Source organism: Heterodontus francisci, chromosome 2 (genome assembly GCF_036365525.1).
Source record: "Heterodontus francisci isolate sHetFra1 chromosome 2, sHetFra1.hap1, whole genome shotgun sequence".
NCBI classification, from domain to species: Eukaryota; Metazoa; Chordata; class Chondrichthyes; order Heterodontiformes; family Heterodontidae; genus Heterodontus; species Heterodontus francisci.
The window spans coordinates 147670924-147691040 of NC_090372.1; the positions used below are offsets into that span (position 1 = coordinate 147670924).

Sequence of the window (20117 nt, forward strand, 5' to 3'; positions counted from 1 at the left end):
CCCCACTCCACATCATCTAGGCTGACACTGCAATACAGTACTGGGGAACTGCTGTCAGAGGTGCTGTTATTCAGTTGAGGCTCAATTAGGTAGATGTTAAAAATCACCGCATTAATATTAAGAGAAGGGAGCTCTCTGATGCCCTTGCTACCACTTTTACCTCTAGCAGAAGCATTATTAGAACATAACAAATTGGAGCAGGAGTAGACCCTATGGCCCCTCAAGCCTGCTCCGCCATCCAATATGATCATAGCCGATCTTCTGCCTTAACTTCACTTTTATTATTAGAAGTAACCACTCCAATTTCAGCCATTGAAACTATTTTTTCTACAAGAAATCTCCCATAGACCCATTGCTGCCTGGGTGAGATAGAGGATACAGTGCACTGAAGCAGCTGCATTCTCCCAGACAGATTTCTACATTGATATCGATATTCACAGCCATCATATCCAAATTTAGTTTACAAGACATGTCGAGCAGGAAGCTCACTGAGTAAAATGAAATTCTAAAGCGGCTGTGCTTAAAAGGTTTACCTTGGTATACCTGATTAGTGTCTAGTTTTTTAAAAAGGCAGCCTGCTGAAACAAGTCAAGTTGGAGTTATGGTTTATAATAATAATAATAAAAACAAGAAATGCTGGAAATACTCAGCAGGTCCGGCAGCATCTGTGGAGAGAGAAGCAGAGTTAACGTTTCAGGTCAGTGACCCTTCATCAGAGTTATGGTTTGTTGGTCATTTTATTTATTTCTTGGGTTAGCAATATAGCAGATCATTAAGCATGTTCTGCTCCATTAGGAGTCCCCATCATATTGCTGGACGAAACTATGTTCTACAATTTAATATGTGTAGTTCAGAAAAAAATTACAGGCCATGCACATGATTTCATCTTTAGTACAGTACAGAAGGACTCCTGGATGCCTATTCTGTAAAAATGTCTTTATATTGACAATTTGGTTTAACAACATTACTCTCTATATAACTTTCCAATACTTCAATAAGCACATAATTTGGTTATGGCATTCAGTATACATTCTAGGTATTTTGTGGGTAGTTCACTTAACATTTGAGATCTTATATTAAAAGTTTAAATGCCATTTTATATTAAACCACTCCAGTGAATGTTGGTACAATACTTTCCAGTGATTTTCTCAGTTATACACCAGACATTATACATGTACGATATGCAAAATTAAACATCGCAGCAAAGTAACTTGTAGGAACTGTTAAAGGGGGCAACATCTGCGTTACAACAATTGTTTGGTAGCATGCAGCAGGTTCTCATAGAAACAGTATAAAATATTCAGGCAGCTACTTTTTAACTAACTACTCAGCAATATAGACTTGTGTTTTATGAAATTCCCAGTGCCTAGCTTTGCAAAATGCTCCTAGGTATGGGCACATACACGAGATACAGAGTTGAATAAAAACACCCCATTTCCATATTGTAAAATTGGAAGCACAATGTAAACACATTTCAGTGCAATATTGCTGATGCAATCAAACAGCAATTAGAATAAAGGCAACAAAGCTACAAAGACACCAAATCAAATTGGCAGATTAATAAAATAGCATTAATCTAAGCTCATCCGTTTAATCATTACCAGATGCAAAGTATTTATTGCATTTCCACTAGCAAGGAAAAGCTACAGTGAATAAAAGGGTCCAGTCCTCCAGTAATATATGTTAGTGACCACATCACTTCCAAGAGTCAGAGGTATTACTTCCTCAGCATTTTAAAATGCCATCACAAATTTATATTAAGTATAACTTGGAGATAGAGTGGGAGATAACAATATTAATGAATACCTTCCTTATCGCTAAATATTTTATTATTAGAAGCAACCACCCCAATTTCAGCCATTGAAACTATTTTTTTCCACAAGAAAATTCCCACAGAACCATTGCTGCCTGGGTGAGATAGGGGATACAGTGCACTGAAGTAGATGCATTCTCCCAGACAGATTTCTACATTGATATAGATATTCACAGCCATCATATCAAAATTTAGTTTACAAGACATGTCAAGCAGAAGCCCACTGAGTAATATGAAATTCTGAAGTGGCTGTGCTTAAAAAGTTGTGAAGCAGTTAGAACTATTTGGGACAGAAGGCTGAAGTAGGGTGACCATATATGCCTGCTTTCAGCAGAGTCCCCAGATATGCTACTGTGCCTCTTGGCAAACAATGTCCTGGGAGAGTCCCCGGTTCATGAATTCATCCCCAAATGAACACCCTAATTATTAAAGGCCGTGTCTGTTCAAATCAGGAACCATATGACCGAGCTGTTGTGTGGCACGTCTGTGCAGCAGGGCAGGTTCTGATTGGTGGAAGGGTTGTTAATCTCCTATTTTTGAACAGTAGTAGGGATAGACTCACAGAGACTTTATGCAGAGATTGCACTCTGTGGCTGCAGAGCAGATGCTTGGACACCCTCCCCCTAAACCAGCCCCACTAATTCCCGAATAGCCCCTGGGTTACCCATAATTTTCCTGAGAAATTTGACTGAAGAGAAAATGGCTCCAGTGCCAAAATGTCCAAGAAATGGGGGCCACTGGTAACCAGACTACTAAGTGGCAGTGGCTGGAGCCAGGCTGTGTGGATGTCTGGAAGCTAGATCAGATTGCGCTCCATGGCCTCGAATGGTGTGGGTGAGTGTCGGGTTGCATGTCCCCGGACTCGGTTTAGAAAATATGGTTATCCTAGGCTTAAAGATATCTAATAACTGGTGTGGATGTGAGATGGATGCCAAATGTAAATTCTGATCACTTAACTAAAATCCATCATTTAACTACGATCCAATATACATTATTAAGTCACAAGAGCACACTGTATGGAGCCCAATAAATTTTATATCATTTTCAGACTGAGAGGAGTGTTGCACTTGTCAAGCAATCCAAACAGAATTTTATTAGCGTGCAGGTAATAGGTTTTCTACCAATATGGAGGCCAATGCTAACTGGAAACCATTCAGATATCCAGTGGGCTGACAATGGTGAAATCAGAATCTTTGCTGTTGCTACTGTCGTCATCTGGACTAGATCCTGAGTTGCTGGAGGGTGAGCCCAGAATTCCAGCAGACAGAGGGTCAGCAAAAACTGGAGACTGCTGTGTTTGTTTTCTCGTTGCTTCAGTGGTGGTGGGCACCTCTGAGCTTTGATGCTTCCCTGATGTGGCTCCTGCTGTTTCCAATTTTTCAGATGGGTGCTCATGCACCAAGTCATCATCCTCTTTAGAAACCAAGATGTAGTCATCTGAATTTCTCCCATCTGAATTCAAGGAAGTCAGTGATGTGACCTAGAAATAAACATGGCAACAGTTAAAGAACAGTGGATCACTAACTCCTTTAAAAAAAATCCTCATCTTAAAAAAAAATAGAAAAAATTGAGAACATGTAATTGTTCAATCATACGTAATCTTTAAACTTAAAAATCAAACTAAGTTGATCAACGGTTCAACTGTTGTAGGAATTTACAAAATGTTTCATCTGAATTTACACAACTTGCATTCCAGACATAATTATACTTAATTTCTCTTACATTTTGCTTAAATAATGTATTTCACAATCAGGCTATGTGTTATGAACAAACATGGATGAAAATTCAATCTGAATTCTAACTGGCTAGGTTTGAAGCCATGTACTGGAAGAGATGATGTTAAAAAATTCCAGTCCTCTTGAGTTTTCTTCCTAAAAATTCTTACAACACTATTAAATGGAACTTCTAGCCATCATAGGTCAGTAGAATTTTACTGCATTGTAGGAAGTAATTCATCCCATTACATCTGTACTGCTTCTCTTAAAGAGAGTCTAGTCCACTGCTCTTTCTCCATAGCCTGTTAAGTTTTAAAAAAAAAACTTAACTGCTTCACTTTTGAAACTTAGAATGGATTTTGCTGGGCATTCTATGTCGTAGCAACCTTCTGTAAAAAACATCAAATCTCTTAACCTCTTTCTTTGTTCTTCTGATAATCTTAGTTACCTATTTGCCAGTGGAATAGTTTGCCCAAATCACTTTAGTAAAACCCATCATAATTTTGACTGCCTTTACTAGATTTCTTCATAATTTCTGCTTTAGTGAAAAGAAACCTGCTTTCTCTAATTTCTCTCATAATTAAAGCCTCTTATTCTTGGTATTACCACTAGGGTCACCTCAGTACCCTCTCCATGAGCTTGACATCCTTCCTAAAATAGGGCACCCAGAACTGGACACAATATTCTACCTAACCAATGATTTGTATAGGTTAAGCACTGAAATCATAGGTTTATCATTTTGAGTTTGCTTTAGCAGTCTATATCTCCGGTTATATATCCGGATTCCACATGCTGTTTCTCCTGCTCGCAGCTTTTACTCACGTCCTGCTACTTTAAAAGATTTGGGAATCTGAACCCTTAAGTGTTTAAAGCTTTATTTCAGAATACAGTATTTCTTTTTCATATCATCTCAAAATGAGTCCTTTTGCATTGCTCCGCATTAAATTTCATCGGTGCAATACAACAAAATTATTATTTAGTCAAAATTGAGGAATGGTACTTAACTTCTAAATTTACTGATTTCCACATGAAAAAATCCTGCTTTTTAATACCCATTTAAATTTCCAATTCATGATCAAGTAGGGCAGGTGACCTAATCTGCGGCCCATGGTACGATTACTCTAATTAGCTAGTAAAAATTATGGCAGAGCATCAAAAGATAATTCACCTACTAACTTCCTCACCCACTTCTTGGCGAGTCATTTAGCTATTTACTCTGTACTTTATCCAAGATGGCCCAGAGAAGAAGTATTTTTTCTTTGCTTTTGTTAAATATTGGGGTTATTCAATATTTTACTGAATCATTATATCATGTTATTTATGAAAACATGCAAATTCCCTTTTGTAACATATACTGTAATGCTCTCTTTTTCTTTGACAGCCGCAGAATTAGTTAGTACCACTGGTTGAACTTTGACCTATTCAGTCAATTAGATGAAGTATTCACCTCGTGGAGGGTTCATTCCATTCCATTATGCAGCATTCTAAACATATCCAGCTCCTAAGTTCTCCTTTACCAGCATGATGCCTCTTTACCACTCACTAAGAATATCAGCAATTTGACCCCCTCAAGGAATCTAACTTTATTGTATTTATTTAAATTTATTAACTTATTAATGTGTTCATTGCTGAAAGTGAAGATTTTTACTGTTTTTCTGATAATAGATATACCATATTATCTATGGAGCTGCTAATGCAAGTTCCTCTGAGGTTAAACAATGCATGACTAGATTTGGTTTCTTATAAAAAAGGAATAATAGCTTGAAAGGAGACTTTTTTTGGTGAATTTTATCTTTATCAAGACGACAGATGTCAGTACTAGAAAGTGGAATACCTTCCTACTCCTACGACAGGTAAAGCAAGGCTAGATTTTTAAAAATTCTTTAATGGGATGTGGGCGTTGTTGGCTAGGCCAGCATTTATTGCCCATCCCGAGCTGCCCCTGTGAAGCTGGTGGTGAGCTTCTTGAACCGCTGCAGTCCATGTGGTGTAGGTACACCCACAGTGCTGTTAGGAAGGGAGTTCCAGGACTTTGACCCAGCGATATAGTTCCAAGTCAGCATGGTGTGTGGCTCGGAAGGGAACTTGCAGGTGGCGGTGTTCCCATGCATCTGCTGCCCTTGCCCTTCTTTATGGTAGAGGTTGCGGGTTTGGAAAATGCTGCCTCAGAAGCCTTGGTGAGTTGCTGCAGTGCATCTTGTAGATAGTACACACTACTGCCATTGTGCGTCGGTGGTTAAGGAAGTGAATGTTGAAGGTGGTGGATGGGGTGCCAATCAAGCGGGCTGCTTTGTTCTGGATGGTGTTGAGTTTCTTGAGTGTTGTTGGAGCTGCACCCATCCAGGCAAGTGGAGAGTATTCCATCACACTCCTGACTTGTGCCTTGTAAGTGGTGGACAGGCATTGGGGGGGTCAGGAGGTGAGTTACTTGCCGCAGAATTCCCATCCTCTGACCTGCCTTGATATCCTGAATGTTCATTTGAAGATTACTTCCCGGAGCAAGGCAGCACTATCCATGGCCAGCCCGACCCGACCCGTTCAGAGCCCAAATGCTGGACCCAGAAGAGAGACCCAACCCGACCCTTGAAATCAGGTCTAGTTGGGTTTGGGTCGGTTAGCCATGCTTTAGCGGACAGGCATTGGGGAGTCAGGGGATGAGTTACTCGCCACAGAATTCCAGATGTGCCTAATGGTTTTGGCTAGTTAATTAATGCTCCTGTGCACACTTGGGAGTCCCTGAGCTTTGGCTTTTTCAACTTATGCTTGAGCTCCCCAAACCTGGGTTAAGTGGGAGAGATATATTGTGCAAGCAGAAAGCCTAGGGGTGATTATAAATTTCTTAGTGGCTTGATAGCAATGTGGTGATTGGTTTCTATACATACCAGACACCTGTCTGACCAATATTTATTCTCTAAGTATCTGTCATTTTCAGTAATATATACAAAAACAAGGATCAATATTGTACTTGTCAACTCGTCAGGGGAAAATTACTTCCAGCTTCAGCGAGCTGAAAAAAAACTAGTTAGTTACAGTGTTAGTTGTATCATATCTTAATTCTTCATGGTTTCTCTTTTTATTTTCATGTTAAATCTGATTTTTCTGGCCATTTGCAGCTGATCCCTACCCAATTATTTTGTCCCAAATTGTACTTTACTCTTATTTAGGAATATGTTCTGTAGTAATAAGGGTGGGATGTTGGACAGGTCGGGTGGAATTTTATGGGCCCTGCAAGAATGGCTTTGGTGGTGTGTGGAGTGATTTAATTAGGCGTGAGTTGTTTTTGTAGATTTCGATGGCGGGATTTTTTTCCAAAATTAAGTCAGCGGCGTGTTTGTGGTGGTCCGGGGATCCCTCTGCACAGTGGCGGATTGAAGCTTTGCATTCATTTCCATACCATGAATACTCATTACCCCACACTTAGTTCAAATTAAGTCCTAGCTGCCAGATTAAGTTAGCGGCGAGCGGTATTTCTGTGCCACCGGGTTCACATTTGGTTAAACATGACGTACACCAGTCAGCTTTGTGCAGTTGTGCCTGAGGTCAGTGTTTTACTTTCTTGAACTCATTGGCACAAGGAACACCAAAATGGGAATGGATGTTTGGCTCCAGGCTTGGCACCAGCAAGGGTGATCCTTCTCAGGGGATGGCGGTAAAGGCATGGGGGGGTGTACATGGAGGAACAATGGAGGGTACTCGGGAAGGAGGAGGGAGCATCCAGGGTGTGTAGTGGTAGTTCCTGCTGCTGAAGCTGGATGTGGGCGGTTGCGGGGGTGGTGGGTTGATTTAAGCATTACAGTCAACAGATAATCATGAGGGGCCTAAAGGGAGGGATGAATGCTGTCAATGTCGGGGACCTGTGGGGTGAATTCAGGGGACTGTGGCAGAGGGAATGGTCATAGTCAATGGGGGAAAATGGATTTTGTGGGGCGGGGGGAAGGTCAAGACATAAGGTTGGGTATTCTACGGTATCATAGAGAGGGGAATGGGACTCGGCAATAATAGTAAGTTGGATTTGAGGAAGATCAAAGGTTAGAGTCGGCATGTCGATGGTAATGGGAGTAGGAACGGGGGGAGGGATGACATGAATAAATCTGTGACACTGTCTAAGGTAATGGGGGGAGGATCAATGGTAACAGAGGGAAGGGTTACATTGGGTGGGTCATGGGTGATGGGTGCAGGCTGGAAGGTTGCAAAAGGAGGTTGGAAGGTGGGAAGACTTGCCTTAAATTGTACATGCACCACTTTCTTGAATGATAATGCAAACCACGTGGCTACTCAAGGATTGCAAGGCGAGTGGGAGGAAACAAAAGATAGTGGGTGGGATTTTGACCTGACTGCAATTTTAAGGCATGCAAAAGGAAACTGCTCATTGCCTCAATGGTTCAGCTGACTGGCAACAGAGGGCTGCATTGGAATGCTCTATTTATTTCATTATTTGAAAAGCTGCAGCGACATGGATCTCATACACCCAATCTGTCTACTACTGTGGGAAGAAGAGCAGAGGGAGCGACTAATGAGTGCTCTTTCCCTCAACGTATGATGCCTGAACACCAGCAACAGGCAGAAGGAGGTGAGGATGCTCCGAATGATAACATCCAGAAACAGCATTATCGTTTTCGGGCACAGGCACACCATCGCATAGTCAGGATAAGGGCAAATTACCTTCAAATGTCAGAGAGGCAATGCCAGAGATGCCTAAGGATGTCACGTGAAATGGTCATAGAAATTTGTAGGATGCTGCGACATGACCTGCAATCGCTTGGGTTTGGTGGGAATCCATGCCAGTTGCCCTCAAGGTGACTGCTGAACTAATTTTTTTTGCGAACAGGGCCTTCAAAGGATCCACGGGTGACATATGTGGCATATCACAGTCTGCGACTCATAGATATATCAAAGAGGTGACCAAATGCCCTATTTCACCAGGACAATGATTTCATCTACTCACCTGTAGATGAGGACAGCCAGGCAGCAAGGTCTGCCGCCTTCGATGCGATCGCTAGGTTCCTCTGAGTGCAAGGAGTGATCGACTGCACTCATGTGACCATTAGAGCTGCCTGGGACCAGCTTGTTACATGTGTGAATCACAAAGGCTTCCACTCTTTGAATGTACAACTGGTTTGCGACCACATGAGAAGAATCATGCAGGTTTGTGAACATTTCCGATGGAGGTGTCATGACTCTTACATTTTAAGGAACTCACAGCTGCCATGAGTTTTTGATGAACCAGTCGAAGTAGAAGGCTGGATCCTGGGTGAGAAGGGTTACCCCCTTTGTACATGGTTGATGACACCAGTACGTCATCCCCAAGCACAGCTGAAGAGAGGCACATGCTTCTTAGACATCTAACAGAGTCATCAGTGAACACACTACTGGCCTGCTGAAAATGCGCTTCCGCTGCCTTGACCAGTCTGGAGGGGCTCTTCAGTAGGCGCCACAGATGGTCTCACAAATAATCATTGGCTGCTGTGCATTACACAAGCTGGCATTTTTTAAAAATTCTATGTGGGATGTGGGCGCTGCTGGCTGGGCCAGCATTTATTGCCCATCTCTAATTGCCCTTTCTTCTTGAAATGCTGGAGTCAAGCCCTCTGTTGCCAGTCAGCTGAACCATTGAGGCAATGAGCAGTTCGCTTTTGCATGCCTTAAAATTGCAGTCAGGTCAAAATCCCACCCACTATCTTTTGTTTCCTCCCACTCGCCTTGCAATCCTTGAGTAGCTACGTGGTTTGCATTATCGTTTGAGAAAATGGTGCACGTACAAACCTTGGGTTGTAGGTACACCCACAGTGCTGTTAGGAAGGGAGTTCTAGGATTTTGACCTACCGACAATGAAGGAAAGGCGATAGTTTCAAATCAGGATGGTGTGTGGTTTGGAGGGGATCTTGCATCTGCAGCCCTTGTCCTTCTAGGTGGTACAGGTCACAGGTTTGGAAGATACCGTTGAAGGAGTCTCGGTGAGTTGCTGCAGTGCATCTTGTAGATGGTGAACACTGCTGCCACTGTACGTCGGTGGTGAAGGGAATGAATCTTGAAGGTGATGGATAGGGTGCCCAACAAGTGGGCTGCTTCATCCTGGATGGTGTCGAGCTTCTTGAGTGTTGTTGCAGCTGTACCCATCCAGGCAAGCAGAAAGTATTCCATCACACTCCTGACTTGTGCCTTGTAGATGATGGACAAGCTTTCGGGAGTCAGGGGATGAGTTACTCATGCAGAATTCCCAGCCTCTGACCTGCTCTTGTAGCCACAGTATTTATATGGCTGTTCCAGTTCAATTTCTGGTCAATGATAACCCCCAGGATGTTGATAGTGGGGGATTCAGCGATGGTGATGTCATTGAACATCAAGGGGCGATGGTTAGCTTCTCTCTTGTTTGAGAAGGTCATTGCCTGGCACTTGTGTAGCGTGAATGTTACTTGCCATTTATCAGCCCAAGCCTGGATGTTGTCCAGGACTTACTGCATCTGGACATGGGCTGCTTCAGTATCTCAGGAGTCGCAAATGGTACTGAATATTGTTTAATCAGCAGCGAACACTCCCACTTCTGACCTTATGATGGAGGGAAGCTCATTGACGAAGCAGCTGAAAACGGTTGGGCCTAAGACACTACCCTGAGGAACTCCTGCAGTAATGTCCTGGGACTGAGATGATTGACCTCCAACAACCACAACAATCTTCCTTTGTGCTAGGTATGATTCCAACCAGTGGAGAGCTTTCCCCCGATTCCCATTGACTCCGGTTTTGCTAGGGCTCCTTGATGCCATATTCGGTCAAATGCTGCCTTGATGTCAAGGGCAGTCACTCTCACCTCCCCTCGAGTTCAGCTCTTCTGTCCATGTTTGGACAAAAGCTGCTGTTACGACCAGGTGAGAAAGGTGTCTAGGGGGTCCCTCTCAGCCTTCACCTGGTCTTACTGTAACAGGGTTTAATTTTAAACACACTGTGTTTTGAGATCCCCCTTGTTGAATCCTTGTTCACCGCTTTCCAATTATAAGGCAAGGAAATGAGCACAAACAGGCTTTCTTAGGTTTGAAGAAGAAAGGTGAAATTTTATTAAACTTAAACTCCAATTCAGTTATCGCCTAGAGATACACGACGCGCCCATGCTAGCATGCATGTGCGATATGCACATGCAGATAGGGACAGAAAAGAGCAGAAGAAAAAATAAAGTGGAAACGTTTGAGGCAATCTCTGAGGAGTTTCTGGTTATGGGTCTTCGAGCCCACTGTATAGTCCTTGCTTGTAGGTAGATCTTGCTTTTCGTTGGGGCCCAGTATTCCTCTTAAACCTTGTTCACGCTAGGAGACTTTTCTCTCTTGGGGTTCATGTGTCTTCAATGGATTCTGAAGCTGGTGAGAAACAGATGAGAGCAAATGGGAGAGACTCTTTTCAGTCCAGGAACATTCTGCTTTCTGCCAGTTCAAACACTGTCTCTACAATTTAAAAGTCCCCAAGTTGGCCAGCAGGGCGGTCACGAGACCGACTGGTTTGACCAGGCCTTTTCTGCGTATTGTATGGGAGCAGGGAATAGGTCCTTTTTTCCAACACTGTCTTCTAATTTCTGCCTTTCTGGCCAGGGACCTGGCAATTCCTTGTAACAGGCCTTCTCTTCTTCCCAGCAACAATTTGAAATTTAGTGTCCATGTGATGAAATTAATGTGCCTCATTCTTGGTAGGTGGGGGCCTGCATGACACTGTAATGAGGTCAGGAATGGCCATGGTGGAACCCAAACTGAGTGTCAGTGAGCAGGTGTCAGTTGATACCACTGTCGATGACCCCATCCATCACTTTGCTAATGATCGAGAGTAGACTGATTGGGCGGTAACTAGCTGGGTTGGATTTGTCCTGCTTTTTGTGTACAGGGCATACTTGGACAATTTTCCACATTGCCAGGTAGATGCCAGTGTTGTAGCTGTACTGGAACAACTTGGCTAGGGACGCAGCTAGTTCTGGAGCGCAAGTCTTCAGTACTATTGCCGGAATGTTGTCAGGGCCCATAGCCTTGACAGTATACAGTGCCTTCAGCTGTTTCTTGATATCACGTGGAGTGAATCGAATTGGCTGAAGACTGGCATCTGTGATGCTGGGGACCTCAGGAGGAGGCTAAGATGGATCATCCACTTGGCACCTCTGGCTGAAGATGGATGCAAATGCTTCAGCCTTGTCTTTTCCACTGATGTGCTGGGTTCCCCCATTATTGAGGATGGAGATATTTGTGGAGCCTCCTCCTCCTGTTAATTGTTTAGTTGTCCACCACCATTCACGACTGGATGTGCAGGACTGCAGAGCTTAGATCAGATCTGTTGGTTGTGGGATCGCTTAGCCCTTTCTATTACATGCTGCTTCTGCTGTTTGGCATGCAAGTAGTCCTGTGTTGTAGCTTCACCAGACTAAGATCTCATTTTGAGGTATGCCTGGTGCTGCTCCTGATATGCCCTCCTGCACTCTTCATTGAACCAGGGTTAGTCCCCCGGCTTGATGGTAATGGTAGAGTGGTGGGTATGCTGGGCCATGAGATTAGTTACAATTCAAATACGAATACAATTCTGCTGCTGCTGATGGCCCACAGCGCCTCATGGATGCCCAGTTTTGAGTTGCTAGATCCGTTTGAAATCTATCCCATTTAGCACGGTGTTATTGCCACACAACACGATGGTGGGTATCCTCAATGTGAAGACAGGACTTCGTCTCCACGAGGACTATGAGGTGGTCGCTCCTACAAATACTGTCATGGAATGATACATCTGTGGCAGGTAGATTGGGGAGGACGTGGTCAAATGTTTTTTTCCCCTCGCCATCTGCCACAGACCCAATCTGGCAGCTATGTCCTTTAGGACTTGGCCAGCTCGGTCAGTAGTGGTGCTACTGAGCCACTCTTGGTGTTTGACATTGAAGACACCCCACCCAGAGTACATTCTGTGCCCTTGCTACCCTCAGTGCTTCTCACAATCAGTGTTCAACATGGAGAAGCACTGATTCATCAGCCAGCAGGCGGGGGCTGGGGAGGTGGGGGTGGGGGCAGTCGGTGGTAATCAGCAGGAGGTTTCCTTGCCCATGTTTGCCTTAATGCCACGAGATTTCATGGGGTCCAGAGTCAATGTTGAGGATTCCCAGGGCTACTCCCTCCTGACTGTATACTACTGTGCTGCCACCTCTGGTGGGTCCAACCTGCTGGTGGGACAGGACATACCCGGGGATTGTGATGGCGGTGTCTGGGACATTGTCTGTAAGGTATGATTACATGAGTATGACTATGTCAGGCTGTTGCTTGACTAGTCTTTGGGACAGTTGTCCCAATTTTGGCACAAGCCCCCAGTTCTTACGAAGGAGGACTTTGCAGGGTTGACAGGGCTGGGTTTGCTGTTGTCATTTCCAGTGCCTAGGTTGATGCTGGGTGGTACTTCTGGTTTCATTCCTTTTATTAGATTTTGTAGTGGTTTGATGCAACTGAGTGACTTGTGAGGCCATTTCCGAGGGCAATTAAGAGTCAACCACATTGCCATGGGTCTAGAGATACTTGTAGGCCCGAACAGGTAAGGACAGCAGATTTCCTTCCCTAAAGGACGTTAGTGAACCAGATGGATTTTTACAACAATCGACAGTAGTTTCATGGTCACCATTAGACTAGCTTTTAATTCCAGATTTATCAATTTAATTCAAATTTCACCATCTGCTGTGGTGGGATTTGAACTCATGTCCGTACAGCATTGGTCTAAGCCTCTGAATTACTAGTCCAGTGACATTACCACTACGCCACCACCTCCCCCAATTAGACGTGGCAACATTCTGCAGGTGGAGGAACAGGAGGAACACCAGTCCTCCTAAGATGAGGATTACTATGAGGAAGAGGACAACAATGCCTATGATGCTGTTATAGATATAAGGGCCATGGAGAGACATGCAAGGGACATCAGGGAAAACCTCATATTTGCACGCTTCAGCCAACAATAAGCCACTTAGAAAGGAACGGTGGGAGGAGAAAAGAAAAATTCTCCAAATATGTTCACAAACACCTGAGGACTTATTCATTGCTGTAATCAAAAAGGGCTCTTCTGACACCAGCATATGAACCAGCAGTGGCGATGTGCCTGATGGCTTGTACACTATCAACTTCATTAAAAGAGACCAGCAAGTCATTGATACGCTTGTGACACTGCACCCTGGTTCGCCGCATCACCCCACAGTTCGAGACCTCCTGTGCTACCTCCATCCAGGCTGCCTTGGTCAGGCAGGAGGGTTGTCTGACTCCATCTGTAGGGATGAGGACTTTCCACCTTTCCTTGACGGCCTGGAGGCGAACCTGCAGGGAGGCATCACTGAACCATGGGGCGGAACGCTGCCTGCTGGTTGACATTTTCTTTCCTCTTGCTGCAGTAAAAAAAAAATGATGGGGAGTTGGTGCCGGATTTGAAAAACTAAGGAAAGAAACAACAGTTAAAATAAGTGAAAGATTTAATTTTGGTAACTCTGAAGACATTTACATAACACAAAGGCTGCTGCACCTCGAGGCTTGAAACACAGAATGCTTTACAGCCATGGTGCTTGACAGAGTGATGGAGGGTTCCACCAGTGAAAGGTTGTCCTCGCCGCATGATTTCATGTGTTGCCCATGCCTGTCACTGCACCATTCATAGAACTGAGTGAGATATGGGAAAAATGGCGGAGCAGAAGTTACACCAACTTTGGGTCCCGCTGTCGGGAATGCTGCTGGACTCTCAAAATCCTGGCCGTCCAGTATGCATGACACCATCACCACACCAAGTTCCTGATTCTCTCAAAATTCATGGTTTTAACTTCAATGTGGATCCTTTGGTTCAGGTATGACCAGTCAATGCAGTGTTGGAACACAGGTTCTTTAATGCAAAGTTTCATTTTTTGTTTGATCTTCAATCTATAATTAATCATGTCGTTTTTAATCCTCATCTTTTGTATTATAAAATGTGCAGTATCTGTATTGTATCACAGACTTCATATGATGCAACATCTGAAAGTGCAAGAGATGTAAGAGGAAGAAAATAGATGTACACAGCAGTCTATTTACCAATGATGATAATGCTGTTGAAATTTCTCTGCCAAATTTGACATTTTATTATGTGTTATAAGATTGTGTGACTGTTTAATTTACATATATGCTTTTATTCAGGAATGTGTAGCAACGTTATGGCACGTTGCTTTTTAATAATATAGTTTACGTACATGCTCTTTGTTCCTCTGCAGTTTTGAAGCACAAATTATACTAATTCAGTGTATGTCTCATGTGATGTAATTATTCTGCAGTATATCACACTAGCTTTTCACACTGACCTTTCCAGTCTTCCGAGGCCAGCTATCACAAAAAAGACGGTGATAGAGTTTCCGCTCCTTTACATCAATATTATCAGCATAATCTGGGCAGAATTGGCCAAACCAGCGCAAAAGATTGAGGAATTTTAAACACAAGTGAGTTATAGCCAAAACCACTTACATTTGTGTTTTCCACTAGCTTTTATGTTGCCTTAAAATTAAATTTGCCAAATCAGGAAATGCCTACAAAAGGGTCACGCCCCAGGTCGACATTGCAAGTTTCCGTTGATTCTGCTGGTTAGGGAAGGAATTGTGTTGATTTCCTTAGTTGCAAAAGCATCTTTTTAAAGCTTTTCATTTCAAAAAATATTTAATTTACTAAGAAACTGACTGTTGTATAGCAATGAATGTAGTTAATGGTTTGTACAGTTTTAAAAAAAAGTAATTTTCAGGGATATTAATTCAAGTTACTCACAGGTAATAAGGAGGAGGCTCCACAAATATCCCCATCCTCAATGATGGGGGAGCCCAGCACATCAGTGCAAAAGACAAGGCTGAAGTATTTGAAACCATCTTCAGTCAGAAGTGCTGAGTGAATGCTCCAGCTTGGCCTCCTCCTGAGGTCCCCAGCATCATAAATGTCAGTCTTCAGCTAAATCAATTCGCACCACGTGATAGCAAAAAAATGGCTGAACACACCGGATACAGCATCCCGGCTTGGTACTGAGGACTTGTGCTCCAGAACTAGCCACGTCCTTAGCCAAACTGTTCCAGTATAGTTAAAAGCCAGGCATATACCCGATATGTGGAAAATTGCCCAGATTTAGCGGAATGGTTCCAGGGGTGAAGGAGTTTTTTTATTTCGAGATACAGCACTGAAACAGGCCCTTCGGCCCACCAAGTCTGTGTCGACCATTAACCACCCATTTATACTAATCCTACACTAATCCCATATTCCTACCACATCCGTCCTTATAATCCCCTACCACCTACCTATACTAGGGGCAATTTATAATGGCCAATTTACCTATCAACCTGCAAGTCTTTTGGCTGTGGGAGGAAACCGGAGCACTCGGAGGAAACCCACGCAGACACAGGGAGAACTTGCAAACTCCACACAGGCAGTACCCAGAATTGAACCCGGGTCGCTGGAGCTGTGAGGCTGCGGTGCTAACCACTGCGCCACTGTGCTACAAGGATAGGTTGGAGAAGCTGGGGTTGTTCTCTTTGGAGCAAAGTAGATTGAAGGGAGATTTGATAGAGGTGTACAGGATTATGACAGGTTTAGATATGGTAGATAAGGAAAGGTTGTCTCCATAAGCTGATGGTACAAGGACGGGGGGGACACAGATTTAAGGTTTTGGGCAAGAGATACATGGGGTGTGGGGGGGGGGGGGGTGGTGGGGTTGCAGGGGTGGCCAGGTGTGTGAGAAAGAACTTTTTGACGCAGCGAGTGGTAATGACCTGGTGGTGGAAGTGGAGACGATGAAAGATTTCAAAAGGAAATTGTTGGGGCACTTGAGGGAAATAAACTTGCAGGGCTATGGGGATAGAAACTGAGTGTGGCATGGACTTGATGGGCGGCATGGCCTGCTTCTGTGCTGTTATGACTCTATTAATATTCAAACTGTAGCTTGTATCAAATAGAACATAAATTTAAGGATGTCCTTTTTAAAAAAAAATGTTTTGCTTGGAGAAGTATAGAACTTTCAAACATTCTTCCACCACTGATGCAAGGTGTTTCTTATTTCCATAGCAAATCAAGGGAATTTATCCCTACATCCACACATGTGGTTTAACTACATTGGCCACTGTTAATTTGGTTGGAATGTATTTTAATTTTAGCCTCACCAACATTTCCATAAACTCTTCCCACTTGTCTACTGTAGACATCATAATGATTTCTGCATTCCAATTTAAAAACAACTGACTGACAAACCTTGTTGCATATACTTCAACAGCTACTTGTGGCTTTCTCCAAAGCTCTGAGTCACTGTGGAACTCAAGACAGTGAGCTGAATCTTGTCAATCTGGCCTGGATCCTAGCAACGGCCACCAGAAGCAGGTGCTGTTGCCGCATATCATGCATGCTGCCAGCCATGATCATACGGCAGCCAGCCACTTAACGTAACTGAGGCCAGGGCTCGTCCTATTGCAGGACGGGGAAGGCTATGAGGCACTGATGGTGGCATTAGCTGATGAAAATGCAAGTTCTGGTGCCATCTTTAAAGTGCTGCCAGCCCTGCTTGTACTGTTGTCTTTCACTGATGCAGTGAATCTGGAGTGCTGCTGAAGCCCCCACTGCTGCTGTTGCTGCTGGACACCGGCCCCTCCACCCCCCTCACTGCTGCTGTTGCTGCTGGACACCGGACCCCCACACTGCTGCTGGACACCGGACCCCCACACTGCTGCTGTTGCTACTGGACACCGGTCCAAACACTGCTGCTGTTGCTGCTGGACACCGGACCCCCACACTGCTGCTGTTGCTGCTGGACACCGGACCCCCACACTGCTGCTGTTGCTGCTGGACACCAGACCCCCACACTGCTGCTGTTGCTGCTGGACACCGGACCCCCACACTGCTGCTGGACACCGGACCCCCACACTGCTGCTGTTGCTATTGGACACCGGACCCCCACACTGCTGCTGTTGCTGCCAGACATCGGACCCCCACACTGCTGCTGTTGCTGCCAGACACCGGACCCCGACACTTTTGCTGTTGCTGCTGGACACCGGACCCCCACACTGCTGCTGTTGCTGCTGGACACCGGACCCCCACACTTCTGCTGGACACCGGCCCCCCACACTGCTACTGTTGCAACTGGACAACGGCCCCCATACTGCTGCTGTTGCTATTGGACACCGGCCCCCCACACTGCTACTGTTGCAACTGGACAACGGCCCCCATACTGCTGCTGTTGCTATTGGACACCGGATCCCCACACTGCTGCTGTTGCTGCTGGACAACGGACCCCCACACTGCTGCTGTTGTTGCTGGACAACGGCCCCCCACACTGCTGCTGGACAACGGCCCCCCACACTGCTGCTGGACAACGGCCCCGCCACACTGCTGCTGTTGCTGCTGGACAACGGACCCCCACACTGCTGCTGGACAACGGTCCCCCACACTGCTGCTGTTGCTGCTGGACAACGGCCCCCCACACTGCTGCTGGACAACGGCCCCCCACACTGCTGCTGTTGCTGCTGGACACCGGCCACCCACACTGCTGCTGTTGCTGCTGGACACCGGACCCCCACACTGCTGCAGGACACCGGACCCCCACACTGCTGCTGGACAACAGCCCCCCACACTGCTGCTGTTGCTGCTGGACACCGGACCCCCACACTGCTGCTGTTGCTATTGGACACCAGACCCCCAAACTGCTGCTGTTGCTATTGGACAACGGCCCCTCACACTGCTGCTGTTGCTATTGGACACCGGACCCCCACACTGCTGCTGGACAACAGCCCCCCACACTGCTGCTGTTGCTATTGGACACCGGACCCCCACACTGCTGCTGTTGCTGCTGGACAACGGCCCCTCCACACTGCTGCTGTTGCTATTGGACACCGGACCCCCACACTGCTGCTGGACAACGGCCCCTCCACACTGCTGCTGTTGCTGCTGGACAACGGCCCCTCCACACTGCTGCTGGACAACGGTCCCCCACACTGCTGCTGTTGCTGCTGGACACCGGACCCCCACACTGCTGCTGTTGCTATTGGACACCGGACCCCCACACTGCTGCTGTTGCTGCTGGACACCGGACCGCCACACTGCTGCTGTTGCTGCTGGACAACGGCCCCCCACACTGCTGCTGTTGCTGCTGGACAACGGCCCCCCACACTGCTACTGTTGCTGCTGGACACCGGACCGCCACACTGCTGCTGTTGCTGCTGGACAACGGCCCCCCACACTGCTGCTGTTGCTGCTGGACAACGGCCCCCACACTGCTGCTGGACAACAGCCCCCCCACACTGCTGCTGTTGCTATTGGACACCGGACCCCCACACTGCTGCTGTTGCTGCTGGACAACGGCCCCCCACACTTCTGCTGTTGCTGCTGGACACCGGACCCCCACACTGCTGCTGGACACCGGACCCCCACACTGCTGCTGGACAACAGCCCCCCACACTGCTGCTGGACAACAGCCCCCCACACTGCTGCTGTTACTGCTGGACACCGGACCCCCACACTGCTGCTGTTGCTGCTGGACACCGGACCCCCACACTGCTGCTGGACACCGGACCACCACACTGCTGCTGTTGCTATTGGAAACCGGACCCCCACACTGCTGCTGGACAACAGCCCCCCACACTGCTGCTGTTACTGCTGGACACCGGACCCCCACACTGCTGCTGTTGCTGCTGGACACCGGACCCCCACTCTGCTGCTGTTGCTGCTGGACACCGGACCCCCACTCTGCTGCTGTTGCTATTGGACACCGGACCCCCACTCTGCTGCTGTTGCTGCTGGACACCGGACCCCCATACTGCTGCTGTTGCTATTGGACACCGGACCCCCACACTGCTGCTGTTGCTATTGGACACCGGACCCCCACACTGCTGCTGTTGCTGCTGGACAACGGCCCCTCACACTGCTGCGGACAACGGCCCCCCCACACTGCTGCTGTTGCTGCTGGACACCGGCCCCCCACACTGCTGCTGGACAACAGCCCCCCACACTGCTACTGTTGCTGCTGGACAACAGCCCCCCACACTGCTGCTGGACCACAGCCCCCCACACTGCTGCTGTTGCTATTGGACACCGGACCCCCACACTGCTGCTGTTGCTATTGGACACCGGACCCCCACACTGCTACTGTTGCTGCTGGACAACAGCCCCCCACACTGCTACTGTTGCTGCTGGACAACAGCCCCCCACACTGCTACTGGACAACAGCCCCCCACACTGCTGCTGTTGCTATTGGACACCGGACCCCCACACTGCTACTGTTGCTGCTGGACAACAGCCCCCCACACTGCTGCTGGACACTGGACCCCCACACTGCTGCTGTTGCTATTGGACACCGGACCCTCACACTGCTGCTGTTGCTATTGGACACCGGACCCCCACACTGCTGCTGGACACCGGCCCCCCACACTGCTGCTGTTGCTGCTGGACAACGGCCCCCACACTGCTGCTGGACACCGGACCCCCACACTCCTGCTGGACAACAGCCCCCCACACTGCTGCTGTTGCTATTGGACACCGGACCCAACACTGCTACTGTTGCTGCTGGACAACGGCCCCCCACACTGCTGCTGTTGCTGCTGGACAACGGCCCCCCAAACTGCTGCTGGACAA

The 20117-nt window shown here is 46.6% G+C and overlaps 1 protein-coding gene across 7 annotated transcripts in view; it reads right to left on the reverse strand.

Annotated features, from left to right (window-relative positions):
* Positions 1-921: 921 nt before the first annotated feature.
* The window catches only part of tbc1d5 (TBC1 domain family, member 5), a 771220-nt gene continuing 752024 nt past the window's right edge, over positions 922-20117 (reverse strand). For all 7 annotated transcript variants that reach the window (XM_068011845.1, XM_068011853.1, XM_068011822.1 and 4 more), the window contains one exon: positions 922-3293. In XM_068011845.1, the coding sequence (XP_067867946.1) occupies positions 2967-3293 (327 nt within the window). In that variant the 3' untranslated portion in view covers positions 922-2966. The remainder of the gene's footprint in view (positions 3294-20117) is intronic.